The sequence below is a fragment of the Passer montanus genome, unplaced genomic scaffold (genome assembly GCF_014805655.1).
Source record: "Passer montanus isolate IOZ18808 unplaced genomic scaffold, ASM1480565v1 scaffold44, whole genome shotgun sequence".
Classification (NCBI taxonomy): Eukaryota; Metazoa; Chordata; class Aves; order Passeriformes; family Passeridae; genus Passer; species Passer montanus.
The window spans coordinates 5,839,306-5,863,769 of record NW_024369262.1 but is presented as its reverse complement, the minus strand read 5'-3'; the positions used below and the strand labels follow the sequence as shown (position 1 = coordinate 5,863,769).

General features: G+C 50.5%; 2 protein-coding genes across 14 annotated transcripts in view; one reads left to right on the top strand and one right to left on the bottom strand.

Moving 5' to 3' along the window:
* ACACA (acetyl-CoA carboxylase alpha) overlaps positions 1 to 12,845 on the top strand; it is a 104,621-nt gene extending 91,776 nt beyond the window's left edge. For all 13 annotated transcript variants that reach the window (XM_039720827.1, XM_039720828.1, XM_039720826.1 and 10 more), the window contains 5 exons: positions 484 to 596; positions 6,600 to 6,754; positions 7,299 to 7,469; positions 10,469 to 10,605; positions 10,796 to 12,845. In XM_039720827.1, the coding sequence (XP_039576761.1) occupies positions 484 to 596; positions 6,600 to 6,754; positions 7,299 to 7,469; positions 10,469 to 10,605; positions 10,796 to 10,922 (703 nt within the window). In that variant the 3' untranslated portion in view covers positions 10,923 to 12,845. The remainder of the gene's footprint in view (positions 1 to 483; positions 597 to 6,599; positions 6,755 to 7,298; positions 7,470 to 10,468; positions 10,606 to 10,795) is intronic.
* Positions 12,395 to 24,464, bottom strand: part of AATF (apoptosis antagonizing transcription factor) — a 36,900-nt gene continuing 24,830 nt past the window's right edge. The window contains exons 11-13 of the mRNA XM_039720885.1: positions 23,909 to 23,989; positions 21,670 to 21,741; positions 12,395 to 14,888 (exon numbers count right to left, since the gene is read on the bottom strand). Coding sequence (XP_039576819.1) covers positions 14,825 to 14,888; positions 21,670 to 21,741; positions 23,909 to 23,989 — 217 coding nt within the window. The 3' untranslated portion in view covers positions 12,395 to 14,824. The remainder of the gene's footprint in view (positions 14,889 to 21,669; positions 21,742 to 23,908; positions 23,990 to 24,464) is intronic.

The following is a 24,464-nucleotide window of genomic DNA, read 5'->3' as shown; positions in this document are numbered from 1 at the left end:
GCTTAGCTATTACCTTTGGAGGCGAAGAATGAGCAGGATGGCTTCTGCTGCAGTGTTTGAAACAAAAAGGTTTAATAAAAGGCAAAATAATAAACAACATCCGAGCCAGGTACAGAGGTCTGCTCTTGCTAGCAACACGTTCCCAAAAGCCCCGTGGTCCTTTTGTTCTCTTCTTTTCTACCTTATGGCTCAAGCGGGACTTTTTGGCTTCTGTCTAATTAAGTGACCCCAAGGTTTTAGTGAAGTCTCTGGGATCCTATAAGGTGGCTTTTCACCTGATCGTTGGGAGAAACTTCTGGGCTTCTTTCCTTTTTTTGGGGGACAAAGGCTGGCTTTGCCACTCTGTCATTAGGGGCATTCTCCTACACTCCTACCCCCTCCCATTCTCTTTTCACATGCTTCCCAGCAGACGCTGAACCATTCATTCCTGTGCCTGACGGCACAGAGTCAGGTGCAGAGGTGCCTCTCCTTTTCCCGTTGCAGAGGAGGGATCCTGGAGCCCGAGGGCACGGTGGAGATCCGCTTCCGCAGGAAGGACCTGGTGAAGACGATGCGCAGGGTGGACCCGGTGTACATCCGCCTGGCCGAGCGCCTGGGTACGTGCCACAGCCCGCTGGGCACCCCGGGGGGCATGGCAGCAGCCTCTTCCAGTTTTATTTACTGCTGTCTGACTTGGGAAGAAAGGCAGATGAGACCGCGGCATGTGTGAGGTGACACTCGTGCATGCTCAGTGTACCCAAGCTGTGGAATATTGTGGGTTTTTGAGCTGATTTCTCTATTTTATTATATTTTATTGACTGGATCTGATAGCAGACTCTCACTGCAGATGCCTGGGTTAATTTCCAGCTCAGCAATTGCTCAGCTCACTAAAGGTTTGTGGGCCAAGCCTTCAGCAGGCGTCGTGTCACGTAACAAAGGGTTTGATCAAAGACATTTTGGGCTGCTGGACTGGCTCTGAGTGTCTGGGGTAGTTTGCAGTAATGATATCTGTGTGCTCTTCAGTTCCAAGGGAATGAGGAATGTTGTCCATGTCTCTGTGAACAGGGGGCTGTGCAGAGCTCAGCCAGGGTTGTGTTATTACCGCTCCGAGTGATCCCAGCGCCTGCCGTACACTCAACATCCCAAAATACAGAGTGTTCAGCAGAATGCACTTAATATCAGATATGTTCTCTCTCAGGGGAATAGGCTTTTTAAATAGTCCTTTACTGGCTCTTACTATAAGAGTATAATCTTACAGAGCCTCCTTTTACCTCCAAAATTGACTACATTTCAGTGGAGGGAGAAGCGTGCCATGTGGGTATGGCTTGAATTTATAAAGCCTTTTGGGATCCTTCAGGAGGAAAAGTGTTCTGCAAATGACTGATAAATCCTGGCTATTGCTGCAGTTACATTTTATTATTTGGCTTTTTTTTTTTAATTTATGGCAGGGCAACAGTTTGTATACAAAACAACCCTCTTGATATGCCTTGGGAAGAGAATAATAGCAGGTGAAGGGTGAGGGGTGCCCTGGGATGGTGGAAGGTGTCCCTGCCCATGGCAGGGAGTGGAATGCAATGATCTTTAAAGTCCTTTTCAACTCAAACCGTTCTGTTATTCCATGACTTAAATCCCAGTTTTAAAGTCTGCAGCTGCAAGGAGGTTATTTTCAGTTATTATCTCACTTTTGGCCTCTGTCAGACTTGACAGTGTTCCTTTAGGAGCACAGGGACAGTGACCACCCCAAATCATAGGGACCAGCTCAGAGTCCCAAAAAGCCTCTCTGGAGGTGTTCAGTGGAGTTCCTCAGGCAGGCAGGACCTGCAGCTCCCCCTCCCATGGGTGTGTGTCAGACAGAGCAGGAATCTCTGGAAGGAGAAATCAGAGGGGTGCTTAGGGAAGGGAGCGTGCTCAGCTGGGCCCTGCAGGGCAGCCCTGCTGCTGCTGGCAGGGCTCACCTTCACCTCCCACACCCCCTGGCAGTGCCAGCAGCCCAGCAAGCCCTGCTCCAGCAGAGCCCGTGGCTGGGGAAGGGATCCATCCCCTGGAGAAAGGCTGGAGTGTGGAAATCCTGCAGGGAGGGGTAGCTGAGCATCACCTTCACTCACCTCTGTGGGTGCAGGACACCCTCAGGCCAGCCCTGAATCCTGTGGGACACTAAAAAAAACCACAGAGGGAAAGATGGGGTAGAGTTTCTGCCAACAGCCTCACAAACCCAGCGCCATGTGAGGAGCCAGGAGCCTGGTCAGGGGTTTTTTTCCCCCCTCTTCCTCTACAGGGTAATTACTCCCAGCAAACTCCATACACTTTAATTAAAATGACTGCAACACAAGAGCAAGTCACTTACAACTGTACATAGGGAGAGCTCTAAAAGCTTCAGTCACTGATAAGCATCTCCCTGAGATGGATCGTAATTGCTCCAGCACTGCTGATCATTGCTGTTGTTCTGCCACTAATTCCATACCAGAGCAGGAGAGCCAAGATTGCAGGACACACTGGATTGCATAATTTTTTCCCTTTTTTCCTTTTTTTTTTCTTTTTTATTTTATTTTTTTGCTGGTTTTCTTTCTGGCCAATTTAAAATTTGTCAAAGTCGGTCTTCTTCTGGATCACTGCCCTTTGATATTTCGCGCACTCCATTTGCCACAAACAAGCCGCAGGGCCGCAGTTCATGCTGACTCCAGCAGAAGCAGAGAAAGCTCCATTTATCTTACACTGCCTGCTGAATTCTTACTCATTAGCTGGGGGTTCACTGCCTCTCTTTAACCCCTGAGTGGCTGTCATCCCTCCCCGGAGCTCTGGGGAGCAGCACCAGGGAGATGCTGTCCCGCGAGCCCACGCCGGGGCTGGACGTGGCAGAGCAGGGGAGGCTGGCAGATATTGAATCATTTGACATAAATCTGTTCATTATCAATTCTGCAGCACCATTGCTGAAATGTTGATTAGCCCCGTGGTTTATTAAAGTGTCACTCAGGGCTGGGCTGCTCCAGCAAGGGGCAGGGCGAGGGAGGGTGGCCCTTCTCCTGCCCCAGAGCACGGTCCCACCTGGAGCAGGTGTGCAGGGACAGCAGGGCTCACCCAGAGAGGTGGGAACGGGGCAGCCACAAGCCTTGGGCCAGAGTTTAAAACACAGAGACTCAATTTCATTTATTTAGTACAATTAGACTAAACCACTTAGCAGTGGAGTGAAAATAAGCCTCATCATACAGATTCTGTGCCTTGAAATGGGTGCAGAAATGGGGTGGAATGTGGGTGAAAGGAGTGGCAGAATGGCTCCAGTTCCAGCAAGGCTGGCTATTGCATTTCCGTGTTTCTTGTAGGAAAAAGGCAGCATCCAGTCATCACCTGATGTGTGTTGTGATAGTGGGAATGTTCTTCTTGCTGGTCCTGGGAGGTGCTCCTGTGTGCTGGATGCACCTCTGATTTTATTTATTTCATTTACTTAATTTCCTAGGGCAGTCAGTCTGTGCTGCTGGGGCTTGGTTCACACCTTACTTGGCTAAAGAACACCCAAAATTGCCTTTAAATTTCCAAATAATGAGTGAAGACTCAAGTATTCATCACTCAGCTCCACTTCAGCACAGCAGTTCCTCTCTGAAAATAAACATTTTGAGGTGCAGGACCAGAACTGACCTCCACTGCCAGTTTTTCAGGAAAACCTGGGAGGAACACTGCTCTTCTGATTCCATCTCTCACGGGGTGTTGGATAAACACAGGTTGTAACTTTGTTTTGTGGGTGATGCTGGTTTCAGCAGCTGCTTCCCTGTGCAGGTGCTGCTGCATTTAAATTGGTGCTAATTCACAGTCACAAGGCTCCCAGAGCAGGTCCTGCTTTCTCTCAGCTCCTCCATGGATCTTGGCACTGGGACATCCTCCCAGGAGGGCTGGGGGCAGGAATTTTTTGGAATTATGTCCCTGGCACACTTCAGGTGTTTGGAAATGAGAGCTCAGGAGCAGAGAGGGAAGGGCCAGGGTGGGAATCACAGGGATTCTGTGCAAGGATATTTGCAGCCTGTGCCACGAGCTGGTGTGACCTTCACTGGCTGTTCATGCTGCACCTTTCTGACATAAATCCTGCTGAATATTTAGTGAAGCAATTACAGCCTGTCTCATTTAAAGAAACAAGAGACAATCCAAAAATGCCTGTCTCTCCAGGGACGTGAGTGGCTCCCTGTGACCTTCCCTCTCCCCTCTGGAGCAGCTCCCTCCAGCTGGGCTGGGGGAGTTGCCTGGGCAGTCTGGACACCTTTGGCATTTTTCGGTGAATTTTATGGAATCCCAGGATGGTTGGGATCAGAAGGAAGCCTGAAGCCAACTGGGGACACCATCCCAGGGTGCTCCCAGCCCTGCCCAGCCTGGCCTTGGGCACTGCCAGGGATCCAGGGGCAGCCCCAGCCTCTCTGGGCACCCTGTGCCAGGGCCTGCCCACCCTCCCAGGAGAAAATAAATTTATGTCTGGCAGCTGTTTTGCTCAAGGCAGGAGAGGAGGAGGTGAGGTTCAGGTGGGAGGCTGTTGTTGAGGTGTGGAAGGGAGGTGGGACCCCAGAGCTTTCCCAGGGCATCTCTCCAACCTGGTTAGGGCAGTTCTGCTGCTGATTGAGAAAAAAGAGAGGAAAGCCATTGGAAGCAGGAGGTGCTGGGGTGTTCCCTGCCGTGGGGGGCTCTGCGGGGGCTGGGAGCAGAGCTGAGCTGTGTCCCAGCCCTGCCCATCCCTCAGAGCCGTGCTGATGTGGAGCTGCACTCCAGGAGAAGGGTGACACGAAGGGTGACATTCCTGGCACTGCAGGAGCCTGCCCTGTGCCCCCTGCCAGGGTGGGAAGGTCACTCCTGTTCCTGGTGCTGCCCCACCTGTGCCAGGCTCTCTCCTCATGGGATGGGGCTGGCTGGGAGCACTGCTCCTTTTGTTTCCCTATTGATTAGCAGCCAATCCATACCTAGAGGTCTATAATGCTCCTATGATTTAAACTTTAACAGTTTCATTAACTGTCAAGTACCTCTAGAGCAAAGGAATCCCATATTTTAACTCCCCTCTCCTTGCCAGGGTAAGATTTGTGGAAGGAGACTTCTTCTTTTCTTTCTTTTTTTTTTTTGCCTTGAGAAATAAATAAATAAAGCCCAGGCTTTCTGAAAAACCCTGAGGCCTCGAGATCTGACTAGGAAAGAAAGAAAACCATTCCAAGATATTTAATTGTACAGGGGGCTTACTGGATTGATCGAGAGCTTAGCTTTTTACAATAGTCCAGTGAATAAGAAATGCTCCTGACAAACGATCGATGATGGGATAATCACTCTTTATCCCCCCTCCTCATTGTTACCTTCTTTCTTCCAGGAGAACAGGGTTCAGAAGTCAAAAATCTTTATAGACGCTGCTTTTAAATTAAGCAGAAAATAGACATTGACATATTTGTTAATCTCACCTAAATCATTACTGGGCCTGGCTGGGTGGACTCGCTGCCAGGGCCGGAATTCACCCAGGGCTGCCTCGAGTGCTTGTGTTGCCTTTGCAGCCAGGGAGCCTGGGAGCTCAGCGTGGAGAAATATAGATAATTTTTTATTCTGAAGGTTGGAAGGGGAGCTTCTCTTAATTAAAACCTTCTTACTCGCATCTGAAAGGTTAGGTAACATTTATATTGGTAGGCACAGGAAAAACATTCCTTCCCTGGGAGGGATCTTTGTCTGGAGGGCCTGTGCCTTGGAAAAATACATAACTGGGGTGTGTGAGCAGGCCCTGGGGTGCTCAGGCACTGGGAGCTCCTCCCTTTGGACCAGCAGCCTTGGATTATTGTGTGTGTGGGAATGGGGCGTGGAAGGAGCAGCAGCATCCTGGGATGGAGCCCCCAGGATGCTGTCTCAGCTTCCAGCTGTGGGTTAGAGGCTTCCTGAGCTCAGATTGATAGCTGATCTTCATGCTCAGGAGCCTGTGCTGGAATCTCCTGGCATGAATTTGTCTGATCACCCTCTGTGAGCCCATTTGGGCCCAGTGACAGTGAATCCCAGCCTTGGATTCTGCACTGGGTGAAGCTGTCCCTCCTGGAGTTTCTGTAAGGCTTCTGCCCAGTGGTTTGAGCTGGGTTTGTTGGCTTGGGGTTGCTCTGGCTTCCCCCTGTGATTGCAGAACCTCTGGAGTGGGCTAAAGGAGAACTTGCAGTGGGGAAGGTGCTGTGCCATGGTCTGTGTTTCCTGCTAAATGAACAGCAGTGCTGGGACATTATTCTCTTTAGGAGTAAGTCCTGTAGATGTCACTTAATTGATGGCTCAGATCGTTGGCATTTAAATGGAACAGAGTTTCCGTGGTGAAAACACCCTCAGAGCCTTGCCTGAGTCTCTGTGGCACAAAATCTGGGCTGGACCACAGAGGTGTGCTGGGCACTGCTGGGAGCTGATCCTCTGGGCTTTGTCCTTTGGCTTTCCCAAGCTCTGGAGCTGCAGCCCTGAACCTCCCCAGGGTCTGAGCTGGGTTTGGTTGCAGGTACCCCTGGAGTTTGAGCTGTGTGTGGTTGCAGGCACCCCAAGTTTCCCCAGGGTCTGAGCTGGGTTTGGTTGCAGGTATCCCTGGAGTTTGAGCTGTGTGTGCTTGCAGGAACCCCAGGTTTCCCCAGGGTCTGAGCTGTGTGTGCTTGCAGGCACCCCCGAGCTGAGCCCGGCTGACAGGAAGGAGCTGGAGGCCAAGCTGAAGGAGCGGGAGGAGTTCCTGGTGCCCATGTACCAGCAGGTGGCCATGCAGTTCGCTGACCTGCACGACACCCCGGGCAGGATGCAGGAGAAAGGGGCCATAACCGTGAGTGTCCCTCAGCTTCCCGGGGACAGGGCTGCAGCCAGACCCTCCACGAGCCTGTGGAGCTCCTGGGGACCGGGTGGGACAGGGTGGGATCCCCGGGGAGTCTCCATCAAATCCCAGCCTGGGTTTCCCTGTGGGAGCGAGGTGTGTCTGTTCCTGCTGTCCCTCACTCTTTCCCCCATCCCTCACTCCTTTTTCTGTCCCTCACTCCTTTTTCTGTCCCTCACTCCTTTCCCCCTGTCCCTCACCCCTGTCCCTGTCCCTCACTCCTGTCCCTCACCCCTGTCCCCTGTCCCTGTCCCTGTCCCTCCCCCCTGTCCCTCACTCCTGTCCCCCATCCCTCACTCCTTCCCCCTGTCCCTCACCCCTGTCCCCTGTCCCTGTCCCTGTCCCTCCCCCCTGTCCCTCACTCCTGTCCCCCATCCCTCACTCCTTCCCCCTGTCCCTCACCCCTGTCCCCTGTCCCCTGTCCCTCACTCCTGTCCCTGTCCCTCACTCCTGTCCCTCACTGCTGTCCCTCACTGCTGTCCCCTGCCCCGGGCAGGACGTCCTGGACTGGAAAACCTCTCGGACGTTTTTCTACTGGCGGCTGCGGCGGCTGCTGCTGGAGGAGGCCGTGAAGAGCAAGATCCACGAGGCCAACCCCGAGCTGACAGACGGACAGATCCAGGCCATGCTGCGCCGCTGGTTCGTCGAGGTGGAGGGCACGGTGAAGGTCAGTGCAGGGTGGAGGGCAGTGAGGGAGGGCACAGTGAAGGGCAGTCCATGGTGGAGGGCAGTCCATGGTGGAGGGCAGTGCAGGGTGAAGGGCAGTGCAGGGTGAAGGTCACTGTGGGTGGCAGCCAGCCCTGTCCTGCCCAGACTCAGGGCACTGCCACCCTGAGCCCCTGCCAGGGCTGCCAGCCCATGGTGGGCATGCACAGCAGGGACTGGGTTGTTCCTGCCAGGAGTGTGCTCAGCCTGCAGGAAGGGCAAGCTCTGGAGCTGCTCTTGGGTTGGTTTTGTCACAAGCCTCCAATCTCAGTATTGTATTTTATTTTATTTTATTTTATTTTATTTTATTTTACTTTATTTTTAAAATTTATTTTATTTTAATTTTATTTTATTCTATTCTATTTATTCTATTCTATTTTATTTTATTCTATTTTTCTACTTTTTCCATTTTATTCTATTTTTTCTATTTTATTATATTCTATTTTCCTATTTTTTCTACATTATTCTATTTTATTTTTCTATTTATCTATTCTGTTTTATTTAATCTAATTTTATTTACATTACTTAATTTTATATATTTATTTATTTCATTTTACTTTGTTACTATATTACTTTATTTAATTTTATTCATTTTATTTAATTTTATTTACTTTACGTTACTTTATTTTACTTTTTACTTTATTTATTTTACCTCATTTATTGTATTTTACTTTATTTATTTTGCTTTATATTTTAAAATTCTATTTTATTTGGGTGATTTATTTTTTAATTCTATTTTTTTTCATTCTGTTTTTGAAGTCCCCAACACCCAGGGGTTCCAGGGAAGGGGGGAATGTTCTCTGGAGGGCAGCAGCCTTTCCAAGGTAGAGCCTGAGCTCTCCAAAAGCAGGCAGCTCGTTAGCTAATACATTACACCAATCAAGGAGAGTTATCTTAAGCCACAATTAATCTGCTCCCTGGCATATGTTGATAGGGAAGCATCATGCTGTTTCTTAATTAAAAGCAAACGGATTAAAAATGATTAATAAGAGTATTAAATATTCTCCTAAACGAAAAGCTTTGGGATTCTTGGGTAAATGGAGCTTTGCTCAGGTCTGGGCTGGGCTTTCCCCCCTTCCCTGGAACCTGCCTTTGTGTGCAGGGACTGCTGCTGCCTGCCAGGGGCACAGGCAGCGAGCAAAACTCCCAGCTTCAAACCAGAATAAGGAGAAAAACAATGAAATAAGCAAAATCTTGAAGTGACATCACCGGGCTGAGACAATCAGAGGCATCGTGTGAAAGGAAATGAAACAATCCTGGGGTTCCTGAAGTGTGTCAGGGGCTGGGATGGGCTCTGCAACCAGAATTCCTCCCTGGCAGAGGTTCCAGGGGAGCCCCAGCTCCTGGAGCTCCCTGGGAGTGTCCAGGGCCAGGCTGGACAGGGCTGGGACAGGGGAAGGTGTCCCCTCTGCACAGCCCCTGACTGAGGGGACAGCCAGGGAGCAGGGACAGCCTCAGGCTGGGCAGGAGACTGGGCTGGATACTGGGAAAAGTCCTCCTTGGGAAGGGAATTCCTCCATGGAAAAGGGAATTCCTCCATGGAAAAGGAAATTCCTCCATGGAAAAGGAAATTCTTCAATGGAAAAGGAAAATCCTCCATGGAAAAGGAAATTCCTTCATGGGAAGAGAAATTCTTCAATGGAAAAGGAAATTCCTCCATGGAAAAGGAAAATCCTCCATGGAAAAGGAAATTCCTTCATGGGAAGAGAAATTCCTCCATGGAAAAGGAAATTCCTCCATGGAAAAGGAAAATCCTCCATGGAAAAGGAAAATCCTTCATGGGAAGGAAATTCCTCCCTGGGAGGGAAAATCCTCCATGGAAAAGGAAAGTCCTTCATGGTAAGCGAATTTTTTCCGTGGAAAAAGAAATTCCTCCATGGAAAAGGAAAATCCTCCATGGAAGGGAAATTTTTCCATGGAAAAGGAAATTCCTCCCAGGGAAGGGAAATGCTCCCTGGGAAGGGAAATGCTCCCTGGGAAGGCTGCCCAGGCCTGGCACAGCTGCCCAGGGCAGTGCTGAGTCCCGACCCCTGGAGGGATTTGAAGGCTGTGTGGATGTGGCACTGGGGCCAGTGTGGCCTTGGCAGTGCTGGGAATGTTGGCCTCCATGAGCTCGGAGGTTTTTCCAGCCCCGGGGACTCTGTGACCCCTGGTCTGTGTCCCAGAGGGGTGGCAGGGTCTGGCTGCTCAGGAGGTGCCACCACGGTGTCACCGCCCCCAGCTCATTGTCATTCTGCCTTTGACTTGGTTAGTGATAACAGAGAAGGATAGTGCACCTTTAAATGAGGAGCTTTGTGTTTAATTACCCAAATAAAATGACATAAATATGAATGAGTGCTAATGGCAGTACTTGCTTTTCCGGAAACCATTAACAAAACGATTCTTAAATGATTTGTAAAGAAAATGAGAGGAGAGGAGAGAAGGCTGTTAGGGGCTCTACACTCCTGAGTTATTACACAGCCAACTACCTGGCAAATACCAGGTGAAATGATCTTGTGAAAGGCAAAAAGGGGGTTGTGCTGAGGGTCCAGGCACTGACCTGCCCTGCTGTGCTGGGTCAGGGGTGCCAGCATTGCTGGGCCACCAGCACAGGGCCAGGCTGGAGCTGATGGGGACTCACAGGTCCCCTGGTGATTTGGCACTGGGACAATCCCTGGAGCAGCTGCGTGGCAGGTCAGCCGTGTTCCAGCAGGATTTGGGGAGCTGACAACCAGGGAAGCTGGGATTTATCTGGGACAGCTGCAGCTTGTTCCCTGCAGCACTGACCAAGCACCTCCTTGGTCCATCCCATTTATGGCAGGATGCAAAAGAAATGAACCATCTGTGACCTTGTGCTGATTGTTGGTGTGTTTGTGGGGATGCCCAGGCAGCTGTGCCACCCACAGCTGCCAGTGCAGAGCTGAGGGGTGACGCTGGCAGTGGGCAGGGCTGGGGCACAGGCTGAGCTGTGGATTTTGGCAGGCCTACCTGTGGGACAGCAACAAGGATCTGGTGGAGTGGCTGGAGAAGCAGCTGACGGAGGAGGAGGGCGTTCGCTCCGTGGTGGAGGAGAACATCAAATACATCTCCAGGGACTACGTGCTCAAGCAGATCCGGAGGTGAGCAGGGAGGGGACCTGGGTGCCATCAGGGTGCCTCCAGAGCCCCTGCTCTCTGTGGGGCACACACTCAGCCCAGCAGTGCCCTGGGGAGCTCTCAGCTGCTCCCAGCCCCACGTTCCAGCCCCTGGAATCCCTGCTGGAGCTGCCTCCCTCCCTCCCTCCCTCACTCCCCTCTGTGCTCTTCGCAGCCTGGTCCAGGCCAATCCCGAGGTTGCCATGGATTCCATCGTGCACATGACCCAGCACATCTCCCCCACGCAGCGAGCCGAGGTCGTGCGGATCCTCTCCACAATGGACTCGCCTTCTTCCACGTAAGAGCCGGGGCTGCTCGGAGCCCGGAGGAGCCCGGGGCCGGGAGCTGCCCTTTGTCCGCCCGGCCCCGCCCGGGGGTGGCTCCGGGAGCGCTGCTGCAGGGACACTTTTATTTTTTCAAATCAGGCTGGCCAGAGGAAGCGTGTCCTTTGGCCAGGGACACGAGGAAAATGTATAAACACAAGCGCCTGCGGAACTGAGTCCCCGCCGTCCTCCTGTACCTTATTTATTGAACAGAGCGGGGCTGGGCGCTCCGGCACCGCGAGGCCTTGGCTGTGTCCCTGTCCCTCCAGGGACACCCTGCCCCTGCAGGGACACCCTGCCCTCCTCTCCTCCCCGTGCTGACAAGTGCCAATGTCCCCCTGTCCCCTCTCCGGGGACCCCGCAGCCCCTGGCTCTGCCAGCGGTGATTTGTGTGTCACCCTCTGTCAGTGGTGATTTGATTTGTGTGTCCCACGTCTGTCTTGTCTCCTAGGTAGAGGAAAACCAGCCTTGAGCTGCTGTGGCCAGGGCTGTCCCCGTGCCCCCAGGAGGCTCCCGGGCTCCCCAGGGCTGTGAAGGTTTTTTGGGGGCAGGATTTGGGGGGCTGAACCTCTGTTGCTTTGCCTTTGTGCCCATTTCCTTTAGAGCAGGCTGTGAATTTTGTGAAAGGCCCTCCTGGGAGGAAGCACAAGAGACCAAAGTGCAGCTGCTCAGCATTTCTGCTCTCCCTTCCCTGATGTTTTCAGGGCTGATGGGTGGGGAGTGCTCATCCCTTCCCCGTGGGCAGGTCCAGGCAGCTGAGGTGAGGGAGGAGAAAGGACAGAGCCAAATCCCCCACTGGGCTGGAACTGCAGAAGGAAATCTCAGTCTGAGGATCTGAGGAGAGCTTTTCTCCATCACCCTGCCCCAGAGCTGCCTGGGGAGGGGCCACTCTTACCTGGGAATGTGAAAAAAGGTTGGGTTTGGTGTCTGATGGCAGTGGTCAGGAAGAACTGGGGGCAGGTGAGTGCAGCTGCCCAGGTCCCCCCAGGCCAGCCCAGATCCCCAACTTCTTTCTACAGTTTTTTATGTAACAAAAGCTCAGAGAAGCTGCAGTGCTGGAGGGAAGCACAGCCCACCCCTCACACACAGCTCTGGGCACAGAGCTGGCTCTGGGCACTCCGGGCTCACCAGTGATGGTCCTGGAGGAATTTCAGATTTTACAGCCCCTCCTTTAGTCCAGCAGGAAGGGCTGTAGGTCAGAAGTGTGGTACAGCAGAAGGGCTGTTTTATGAGAGAATGAATCAATGATGCTGCCAGTGCCTCTCACCTGTCCCTTTTCCTCCTGAAGTGCAATGCAGCCCTTCTGCCTGTGCTGCCAGTGACTGGAGGTGCCAGCCCGGGGTTGCTGCTCCCTGCCCGTGGCCAGCAGAGCTCGGCCACCTGCAGGACTTGCTTTTTCTTAATAGTTAAGAACCCTAATTTGATTTAAGAGATTTTTTTTTTCCACTAGAGCCCCCTGAACAAGCCCCAAAGATGCTTTTGCTTACGCCAGGGTGGGCTGCAGCAGGACACACAGACAGAGAATGTGTCAGCCAGGCAGGACTCGTGGGGCTCCTCCCCTGCCACCAGGACTCCCCCGTGGTGTCACCAGAGTCCCTTTCCCAGGACCCCTGCAGGGGGAGGTGTCCCTGTGCCCACTGAGCCCCAGCCTCGTGCAGAGCAGCCCCCATCTCAGTGTTACAGCACCGGCCCAGGCCTCACCTCACCTGGGGGAAAGCAGCTCCAAACAACCCTGCTGGGTGACACCGGGGTCTGGCACTGGCCCTGGGGGCTCTGGGCACCTGTGGTGGCCCCAGGTGTGGGGGGCACCGGGTGGGGGAAGCCCCTGGGTACGAACGGTTCTCGCTGGTGCTGAAGTATTTCACTTACCTCAATTTCTTTTAATAAAAAGAATGAATTCCAGCTCTGGTGCTGCGAGTGCAATCTGTCACCCTGTCCTCAAGCTGAGCTTTGCTTGAGTTCAGCACAGAGGGTTCTGAGGGACCCTCCAGGTCAGCTGAGCCCTCCCCCGAGGTCCCAGCTCGTCCCTCAGCCCTGCCCCATCCCAGGTGCCCCCTGCCCCCAGGTGGTGCCCACCCCCCATTCCCATCTTCAACACCACAGTGAATGGGACAAGCAGGGAAAAAACCCCAAACCCCAGAGATGGCTGCTGAGGTGGGAGAACTTCAGGACCCTCTTCCAGGGCTGTTTGTGGGCAGGGATGGCTGGACTGGATCACCTTGGAGCCCTTTCCCAGCCTCAGGAGCCTGCAGGGAAGGGCCCAGCAGGACTTGGGCTAAAGATGTCCCTGGGAGCTGATCCACAAACACCCCTTGGGTGTTGGTGTCCCCATGAAAGGTGAGATTTAAATTTGCCCACGTGAGCCACCACAGCCCCATCAGATGATTTTCTGCATTTCTCGAACCAGAATTATGACAGTTAAAATTTGGGGGATGGTGAGGGGACAGACCCTACTGAACTCCAGCATCACATTTAAAACTCTTTAGCCTAAAATATCTCCACATTAAAATGCCAAGAAAAGACATACCAAAGCTGTAAGCTCTCCAAAGCCCAAGATCAAAGTGCCATCATCTTTTAATGTAAACCTTTTGTTGCATCAACAGTCTTAAGAGGGATGAGAGACATCAAAATAAAAACTGAGACAAACTGGGGCTTTGTAGCTGTTTTTTGTTTTAGTCTCTTCTCTCAATTTGGGCCATGAAATAGGTCAGCTCCATTACTGATCAGCCTTCCCACAAATATTTAAAACAAATTGAATTGCACACCCAATACCCATCACAATTACGCCAGGCACAATAACTAAATTAGCAATTCAACAAAATAATTGGAAATGCGATTCTCTCCGTCCCGGAGCCTCCCCCGGGGCTGTGGCCGATCTATGGGGGGAAAACTCTGCTTTACTAATTCTGCAGCTAATTAGAGACACACTTGTAAATGAAGTTGTTTGTCTGAAAGTTGAAATTCTTTGCTGTGGCGGGGCTGGGGGGAGAGGATTAACACAGCCCCGTGTCCCTCCCTGTGCACAGCCCAGTCCCAGAGCCCCTCGGTGTTTGCTGAGGTGTAATGCCCATTTGTGCAGGTACTAATTAGCAGCTGTATCATGAATTAATAAAGAATTAATATTCTACTGGGGGGGGGAAGATCTCACTTGCTGTTAGGAGAACTTGGTGGCAATCAGGCTGGCTCTTTCTGGGTGCCCAGGCCTGACCCAGGGGTTGAGGCTGTGATGGCAGAATTTCATCTCCCTGCAGGCCGGGGGTCCCACGGGACCCTCCTGTGCCTGGGGACACTGCCAGGACCTCCCCACACACCCCCAGGAGTCACCTCTGTGCTGCCATCCTGCTGGCATGTCACAGCCATGCTGGAGGGGTCCCCAGGATCCTCCCAGAGCAGCAATTTCCTGGCACATCCCGTGCCAGGGCCAGCCAGGGTGTGCTCAGCACCCAGGTTGTGACCTGGCAGCTCTGCTGCCTGCACAGCAGCACCTTTCCTCTGTTTTAAGGCCATGTTAATTATGGAAATGACATTTTAATCCTCTTGACTGGTGAAAAATGAAGTCAATATGCAGCCAAGCACCAGAACAGGGCACAGAACCCCCCAGCCCCCAAATCTCCAAGGTTTTAACACAGCTGGATTGTGTCCCTGCCCCCACACTGTGCCCAGGCTGCAAAATCAAGGTCAGGAATTTAAATTTAAAGGGAATTGTTAAAAATGGATTGTCTTTGGGAGGAGGCACTTCAGGCTCACTCTTAGCAGGGTGTGGGGCTCCTTCAGGGAGGATTTTGGGGACAAACCAGAGAGCTGGCTCTGCTCCTGGGCAGCCCTGGGGAGCAGCTGAGAGCAGAAGCAGCTGGAGAAGCCCAGGAGCTCAATCCCAAATCCTAATCCTGCTCTGCTTCTGCTTCCTTCGTGACCTTTCCAAACAGTGACCGGTACAGCTCCGTCCTGGGGAAAAAAGGGACAGGGAAAAGTTATTCCCAAGGTCAGAATGGAATCCAAAGGCTGCCAGGAAAAGGCCTGGTGTAATTAAAAATGCATTCGAGAATCTTTATTAACAAATACAGGCAGAGGGGGGAACTGGTGTGAGCCCAGTGCCAGGCAGGGCAGAAAGATGGAAATATTCCAGTGGGGCTGGATATTGGATCTCCAGAGAATGAGGGTTCCTCTAAGTTTGCCCTTTACAGACAGGCTCTTCAAGTAGGAAAACAAGATTGAATATTTTAATAGGATGGAGGGGCCGTGAGGAGGATTCAATCACACAGCCAACGTGGGGCTGTAATTTAGTTTTCATACATTTTCTTGGACAGTACTTGAAAAACAATGAAAATGACCCAGCAACAAGATTCCAATTAATATCCCATGTGCAGCAGTTCTGATAACAGGAGCAAATTTCCCTTAAAAAAATTTAAAAAAAAGAAAAGTGGGCTGGTGTTATTTATCTTTAATTTTAGAAGCAGAGAACGTGAGCTGGGAGAAAGGAGGGGTTCTCATCAAGCAGGGATTTCTGGGCATGGGGGAAGAGCTGCATTTTCCCTAAGTGCAGCTCCTAAAGCCTCTTGGCTGCACAGGTGGAGGGGAGCTGGGCACACAGAGGGATTTTCCCTTCCAAGCACAGCAATATTTGGGTTTTGCCTGCAGACACCTCCATGGGAGGGTTCCCTGCCCTGCCACCAAAATTCCATGTTCAGCAGTGATGGCAGAAAATCCTCCCCAGGAGCAAGTGCAGGAATGAAATCCTGGACAGACAGAGCTGGGTCCTGCAGGGAACAGCCCCAAAGCTGCCCCAAAACCACCCCAAGGGAATCTGGGGAAATCCTGGTGTCGCTCTGGTTTTTTAGGATTTTCTAAACCTTCTGGATTCCATGTTCAGCAGTGATGGCAGAAAATCCTCCCCAGGAGCAAGTGCAGGAATGAAATCCTGGACAGACAGAGCTGGGTCCTGCAGGGAACAGCCCCAAAGCTGCCCCAAAACCACCCCAAGGGAATCTGGGGAAATCCTGGTGTCGCTCTGATTTTTAGGATTTTCTAAACCTTCTGATGTTTACATTCTTGTCATGAACTTTCTCACACACTTTCTGTAAATAACTTATTGTTCTGCTTTCTTTTATGGAGGAGGGGAATTTTGATGGACTGTTGGTTTGTCCAGTGTCACTGGAGAGGTGCCACTGTCACCCTCCAATCCACTGCCACCTTTAGAAATCTATAAATGTTAGAATTAACAAATAAACTCCCCTTTTTGCCCTGAGAAAGCAGCATGTTCACCTGGTGGTTTTTGTGTGCTACAGGAACACCCCTGCTCCCCTCTGCAGCCTCCCTGGGCCCTTCCCCTTCCTCATCCCCTCCTTTTCCAGCCCCAGGAATGGGAGGGAGTTCAAAGCAAGGTGAACGTTTTGGGGAGCCCCAGGGGAGGACTCGGGGGAGCAAAGCTCTGTGCCAGCCTCACGAGCACCCAAACCCCAAGAGCTGCTCTGCACCTTGCCCAGGGGGGATTCTGGGGTTTCTCTCCTCATTTGTGTGGGGTCGAGGCTGTCCTGTGGCTGCAGAGCCCAGGGACCAATGCAGACTCTGATTTTAAATAAAAACCATTTTTCAGCAGCAGGGCCTGGGGAGATTTCAAGGGAGAATTTGTTTTTGCTGGCAGAGCAATGTTTGTGACATGGAAACTCCAGTTTTGGGGGCAGGGGGTTCCCAGGAATGGCACAAGGAGTGGGATGGAGCAAATCCCAGGGGATCCTTCTGGGCATTGACACAGCAGGGACAGACACCCTGGCTGGGTGACAAGGGGAGGAGAGGATCAGGCAACCCCAGCACCCCCAAAACAGGGCAAACATTTCACCCTGAAAATAAAATATAAAATACAAAATACAAAATAATATCAAATATAAAATACAAAATAATATAAAATATAAAATACAAAATAATATAAAGTATAAAAGAATATAAAGTATAAAATAAAAATATTATAAAATATAGAATAATATAAAGTATAAAATAAATTATAAAATATAAAATATAAAATAATATAAGATAGAATATATAATGTAAATTATAATATATGAAATATGAAATATAAAATAATATAAAATATAGAAGATAATATAAAATATAAAATAAAACATAGAATAATATAAATATAAATATAAAATAACCCCAACCCTTTGCCCCCTCTCCTCATCAGCCAGGCTCCCTTTCCTTTGCAGCCTCTCCCCTCAGCAGGATTTAACCATGCAGAGAGTAAAACTCATCAATCCTCCAGGTTTAACCTTGTCTGTGTTTCAATTCACCAGGGTAAGTGCAGATTTTAATACTTTCAGCCCCCTTAAGGCTATGCATAATGAACTTGGGATTTTGGTTAAAAAAATACAAAATTCCTCTGCTCCACCCACAGAAATGAAACCCAGGCTGGAGCCTGAGGCACCCAGAGCCCTGGAGCTGGGGAAGGTGCCCTGAGCCCAGGGGAGGGCAGGAGGCCTGGGCTGCCCAGGAATGAGCACAATTCCCCCTGAATTCAAATTTAACTTCCCCTTTATTGCAGCCCACAAAAGCAAGTAATGAGCACTAACATTTTTATTTCTTTTAAACTGTCATTTAGGCTGTAGAGGGGATAATTACCTATTTCCACTGTAGTAAGGTTTTATCACCCTTAGTGAGGCATTTTCTAATTTAATATTTTTACTGTATTATCATAAAACCTGTTTCTGGAAAAAATGATCAGGAACCACACAGGCATTTGCCATAAAACATGTGTGTGTGTGAGCACCTTGGCTTAATTATTGATGCATCTCTTCCAGAGCAGGGGATGGCACCTCCCCACCTGGGCACTGCTGCTTCCAGCTCAACAACATCATTTAAAAAAAAATAATAAATTAATTAATTCATAAAATAAGATGTAAAATAAATAAATATTAATTAAATGAATAGCTGGCAGCTCCAGCCAGTCCAGGTGCTGAGAGGGGTCCCAGTCCCATTTCCACAGGAGTTTTTGCAGCACAGAAGGTTCAGAGAACCAGAAAAACCCAGGCACCTCCAGCAGCTGCCAGGAAATCCATCAAATGCTGCCTTGGGATGGCTGTGTGAGCAGGGCAGGCTCTGGGAGGTGCCCTGAGCAGAGGGAACCATTCCTTGTGCTCCTCATATTCCGAGGACGATTTCCCCTTTCACAGCTTGCCTGGTTTGTAACAGATTTGATGCAGGAGAAGACAAATTGTCTCACAAAGGAAAAACGACAAATCATCTCACAGCCCTTAACAGGTTGGTTTTTTTCCCCCCTTTAAGAGGGAAATTTCCATAGCAGAGGCTCCTGTGTGTTTGCCAGGGATGTCAAACATCAGCTGTGGGGACGAGGAGTCAGCCCAGTGGCACCAGCTGGGTGGCATTCAGCCTGGCAGCTGAGCCCTCCCCAGAGCCCTGGGGGAGGACACGGGTGCCCCACTGCACCCCCAGGGCTCACCAAGCCCAGCCTGGGGGATTTGAACAAAACCAGGCACAGAGAGAACAAATGCCAAGGTCAGGGTGGACACTGGGGCTTGGAGCAGCCTGCACAGGGGAAGGTGTCCCTGCCCTCCCGGGGGGGGTTTGAAGTTCTCTCCCAGCCAAACCAGTCTGGGATTCTGGGATTCCACAGCTGTGGTGCCTCAGGATCCATCCAAGCAGGTCTGGTTCCACAGGGTGAGGTTTTCCTTGGGTCCTGCCCTCCCTGCCCTGCTCTCCCCTTGTTCCCCAGAGCAGCAGATCCTCTCTCCCAGGCCTGAACACACCTCACATTTTCCTGACACCACCAGGGTCAGGGGTGTGTGCCCTGCAGCACTGAGCTGCTGCCTCAGTTTCCCCAGCAGGAAGGGCTTTGCTTCCTCCCAGGAATTCTGTGGTGCTGAACACCCTGGATTGACAACTGCAGAGCCCAAATTCCTCCATTAATCTGCTCTCGTGGTGTTTTAATACCCCAAGTACAAAGTGAGCCAAGTTAAAGGCTGCTATCTCACCAACCTTTTTTTTAAATTTTTTTTTTATTAAACTCCTATGTCATATAAGTAAATTAATCTTTTAATACCAGGATTTCCTGCTACGTACCCCCCTCTGCTTGCAGCCAGACTCTCTGTGACAAAGCAACTGCACTGAAGGGAGAATGCTGATTGGGGAAAGGCACAGGATCCAAGGAAAGGCTCTAATCCCAGCCTCAGTGGCAGCTGGATCATCTGGCTGAGAATTCAGCCCCAGCAGGCTCCACTCTGCTCCTGGAACAGCACTGGGCTGGGGGCTCAGTGCCTGGCAGGATCCTGGGGCAGGGGGGCATTTCCTGCCCTTGGATGTGGATTCAGGGAAGGGGTTCCCACCTCACGTTGTGGGGACACTGCCTGCTGTGGCACAGTCCCAGCAGAGCCACCTTCCTGTGCCTGGCTCCTGGAGGATGCAGATTTCAGGGAGGATTCCTCCTCCCTGAGAGATCCGTGTGCTGAGGCAGACCCCAGCCTGTATAACCAGGATCCATCCCACCTTCCTGTGCCTGGCTCCTGGAGGATGCAGATTCCTCCTCCCTGAGAGATCCGTGTGCTGAGGCAGACCCCAGCCTGTATAACCAGGATCCATCCCACCTTCCCCTGCTGGAACTGCAGTCTGTCCCTCTGTCCTGCCTGTCCCCTGCAGGAAAGGCTCCCTGGGGCTCTGCAGAGCCCTGGTGCCAGGTTTAATGAAGATGTATGGGTGCTGGCCCTGGGGGTGGGCAGGGGTCACGGGGTGACACTGCCAGCCTGGGCATCCACAGCAAATCACAAACCACGTCAATCCCAGCTAATGCAGAGCTGCAATCCTCCCAGCCAGAGATCAAATCAGTGCCATGAGTTATGTTCATTCTGTAATCTGATAAGAAATAGAGTGAGCCTCTAATAAAAGAGTAATGAGAGCCCTTAATGATGCTGTTAAAAGGTAGTGCCAGTTAAAGCACTGCTGTTGTTGCAGCTGATTAGATCACTGTTGCATATTTGCACAATCTTGTTTTACCTGTCAGAATAACCCGAGCTGTCTGGGGAGATAAAGGTGTTTGGAGCAAACATGTGTCCTTAGAGGATGTCTGTCCCTGCAAGTCACTGTCCTCCAGAGGGGCAACAAGGATGTTCAGCAGACTCTGCAGGAATGTGACACCTTGCTTCAGAGTCTGTGCTGCCCCTGCTCCCCTCACACAGGACAGAGCTGAGGGTTTGTGTCTCACAGTGACACACACAGGATGAACCCCAAAGGCACACACAGCTCAGGAGAGCTCTGAGGAGCAGAGTTCTTCTGCAGGAGCAGAGTTCTTCCTGCCTGGTGAGGTCCAGCTGTGTGCTGGACAGAGATTTTGTGGCTCATGCCAAGGGCAGGACATTCTGAACACAGCAATGTGACCCCCAGAGTGGCTCTGATTCTCAAACAAATGACTCAGAGCAGATCTCCATTTGGGGAGAGCTGAACAAACACCCACAAAAGCCTCATTTTCACACTCCCACTGCAGTCTTTTGGATGTGTTCAGTGTGTGGATGCAAACAGAAATGGGGTAAACTGGGGGGAAGACAAAAAACAACACCCAGCTTTTCACAAGAATTCCACTCAGAAGTGCAGGGGCTGCTGCCAAGAGGAAGCAAGAATCTGTTCCCACCTGGAACAGGACAAGAAATGATGGCCCTAAATCACAGCAGAGGGAAATTCAAGCTAAACATTAGGGCCACATGGCTGGAGGAACAGCTTGGAGACTCCCACATTTCTTTTTGTGGTGAGGGGATCCAAACAATACTGGAAAATCAGAGCAGCTGGGCTTTGCTCTCACTTGAAAAGAAAAAAAGGAGAGAAAAAAAACCAGAGTAAAGCAACTGAGAGAGAGATGCAGTGATGAAACAGCACAGGTGCTATGGACACAAAACCCCTCATCCATAAGCCCCTGCAATCCCCCAAAAGGCAGCAGGTATTTGGTTTCCATTCCACAAACAGACAAATGACATCTCTCCCTCACAAAGCACAAACATGTTCCACAACCCAGGGGAAAGATGTTTCTCAAGCTTTCTCCATCCATTCACTGGAAAAATTATTCCACCTCCTTCCCACAAGCAGCTCAGCTTTTGGAGGTTTGGGTTTAAGAAATATGGGTGGGTATGTGGGGGAGCTGTCTGGAATCTCTGCACAAAATTTCACTGTAGTGTTTCCTTTACTAATGACCACATTAAAACATTACAGCCTTCCAATAAAATTCTGTACTCTTTAAATAGAGATAAACACAAGCAACATAAAAGTCCTGAGTGAATCTTGAGAGAATTATTCCAGTTATTAAGTGAGCTAAGAAAATGCACATTAACCAGAATACAGAAGTTGCCATTTCTGTTGGAAGAGAAGCTCTTTTTAAGCTCTGATTCCACCTGAAGACACCAGGTGCTTGGCTGTGTATTTCCAAACTAATTCCATAAAATTTCAAAATGTAGGACTTTTGAAATCAGAACTCCTAATTTCAAACTAGGAGCTCTAAAGGAGGAATCAAAGCCTAGGTGCTGAGATTTATGCCAATTTCTGGTTTGGTACCACAGTAATTCCAGAGTGAAAGCTCAGCCAGGCTGCCAGGACAGATGTGACCAAGACACCCAGGCTGTGATGCCAGTGACAAATGGGGAGCTGATAAGGAGGAATGGAGAGGGTGACAGGCTGAAGAACAGGTCAATACCACGCTGTCATGGAGCCATTTGAGAAACATAATTAATCTCTTACTCACCTGGCATCATCATTCATTGTGCACAGGTCAATAGGTGCCATGAAGCTCACCAGCTTGCTGTGGACGTGGTACCTGGGGAGAGCAGCAGGCAGCACTTCAGGACTGCTCAGAGCAAAAAATGCTGCTGGCCTGAGCAGGAGCAGCTCCCAGGACTGCCCAGAGCAAAAAATGCTGTTAGTCTGAGCAGGAGCAGCTCCCAGGACTGCTCAGAGCAGGAAATGCTGCTGGCCTGGGCAGGAGCAGCTCCCAGGAATGCTCAGAGCAGGAAATGCTGCTGGCCTGGGCAGGAGCAGCTCCCAGGACTGCCCAGAGCAGAAAATGCTGCTGGCCTGAGCAGGAGCAGCTCCTAGAACTGCTCAGAGCAGAAAATGCTGCTGGCCTGGGCAGGAGCAGCTCCTAGAACTGCTCAGAGCAGGAAATGCTGCTGGCCTGGGCAGGAGCAGCTCCCAGGACTGCTCAGAGCAGAAAATGCTGCTGGCCTGAGCAGGAGCAGCTCCCAGGACTGCTCAGAGCAGGAAATGCTCCCTGGGCACAGCTCCTGCAGGCACAGCCTGGCACTCGTGCCCACTCCAGCCTCTGGCACCAGCTGCCTGCCCACAGCTGATTGCTTGTGGAAAAGCCCAGCCCAATGGAAAATATTTCCCTTAGTGAACAGAAAGACACCCCAGCTCAGGAAACACTGCCATGAGAAAGGTGTGCAAACATCCCTCCTCCACAGCCCCCTGCAGGTCTCTGCAGTTTGATTTTTGGATGAATTTATCTCCCCTCTCAATGCCCCAGTGTCCCTCGTGCCAAGGGGAAGACTGGCTGCTCCTGGAAGCACCTGAAGATGCTGAGCCCCTACAATAAACCAGCACACTGCACCCAAACAGGCTCTAAAACTGAAGCTTTGCTAAAAAGGAAGAATTAAGGAGACAGATGAAATTTGGTGTTAAATACTTGGCTCTCCAGGACCTCCAAGACCCCCATGAAAGCAAATATGAGCACTCCTGTCCCAATTTCAGAGAAGGAGAGGGAAGCAGGGTCAGGGGTCTCCTGGGGTGACACCAAGTCCCTCAGTGGAAGCACCAACTATTTAAAAACCCATCTGGGCTCCACTGCCCTACTCTGAAAAATGCAGGGGGTTAACTGCATCTCAATCCCAACCACACACAACGAGCCTCTCCTTCTTTTATTGTTATTTTCCCTGCAGGGTCAGCACAACTTTTAGCTAAAAAGAGGCACCTGAGAGGTAAGAGGCAGCTGGCTGGGGCAGAGCTGCTCCCCCAGGACTGCTGAGGGCACACAGGGAGAGATTCCCTTCATTCCTGGAGGTCCAGGGGCTGCCTCACTTGTGTGATGTTGTCAGGAGTTTTGACTGAATCCTGAATATATCCAATTATGTGTGATGCTGACAGAAAGGAATATTGATAGTCAATAATTATAGGCTTTTCAGGCCAACAAAGTAGCTCTTCCCTCTTTCAATAAATTATCTTATGACATCTATCTTAAAAATTGCTATGCCAGGCCAGACCCAGACTGACTCCACTGACTTTCTATCAGATGCCATCTAAACTCAGGATTTATAGTTTACTCACAAAGGATGGTTAATGTGCTGGATTTTTCAGGAAGCAGAGCAGCTTTTCAGCATCCTCCCTCCTCCACCACAAATCATGCTGATCTCAGGGAGACTCAGAGCTGCTCTGCAAAGGGGAAACACCTCCTGCTCTCCAGGCTGCCTCCTCCCCACGTGGGAGCTTCTGACACTGAGCTCGAGCCAAATGAGTGATCCAGGAGGGAAATGGTTCAGACATGAAGGGAGCTGGGATGTGAGTTACCAGCAAAGAGAGACCTGACACCAAATTCCAGCTGGCACTCGGGGAAAATTGAGATTTACCTGAGGTGTTTCTGCACATCTTCCCTTGGAGGTGCTGCCCATGCTCAGTCAGGAAATACAAATTGCACAAGAGGGGTTTATTGGCTCTCTCTGGAAATTCCAGCCCCAAAAGGCTCAGGGAGATGTGAGCACCTTTCTCTGGTGTTTCCCCAGACCCTGAGTGGGGCAATGCATCCACCAAGCTCTGATTCCAGGCTCCAGGAGCATCAGCATTCCCCTGGCTGCCCAGAGCAGGGAATGCCCTCAAGGTCACAAACCAGCCAAGCCCCCCAGAGCCAGAGGGGTAAAACACACCCAGAGCTGCCAGGCTTTTCCTTTTCCCAAAAAGAGGGTTTGTGTGTGCTTGCAGGAGGTGCCACTCACCGGATCCTCCTTCCTTTGCTGGCTTTTCTGTCCACTTTCTTCTTTATTTTGCTCCGTAACTTCTGGATGGCCAACCACTGCCTGGGGAATGCAGAACAGGAACACAACTTCAGAGCCCAGAACACTCCCAAAACACTCTCTGATCCCCAGCTGCAGTAAAAGCTCCACTTCTCAACCAGAACTTCCTCAAGTCAAAGAAGTTTCCAGCAGGGAAAAACTTCTCCTGGTTATAAATATTTTTTTTAAGCTGAAACGAGCGTCATCTCACCTGATTTATACAATGAAAACTCGACATCAGGGAAAAAATCTAACCAAATCCAATTACTGCAATCTTAATATAATCTTAATTACTGTAATCTATTTTATTGTAAAGTCAGATAAATGTACAATGCAATCACCACTTAAATGTAATTTTGTCTATATCGTGTTAAATCATAGTGAATAGCTTTCCATAATATTCCAGAAATACACAAAATAAATCTGACATTGCACTAAAATCTGGGTGATATTTTACAAGGAGAAAAGTTGTTTCACCATCACAACATTTCCTGATGCA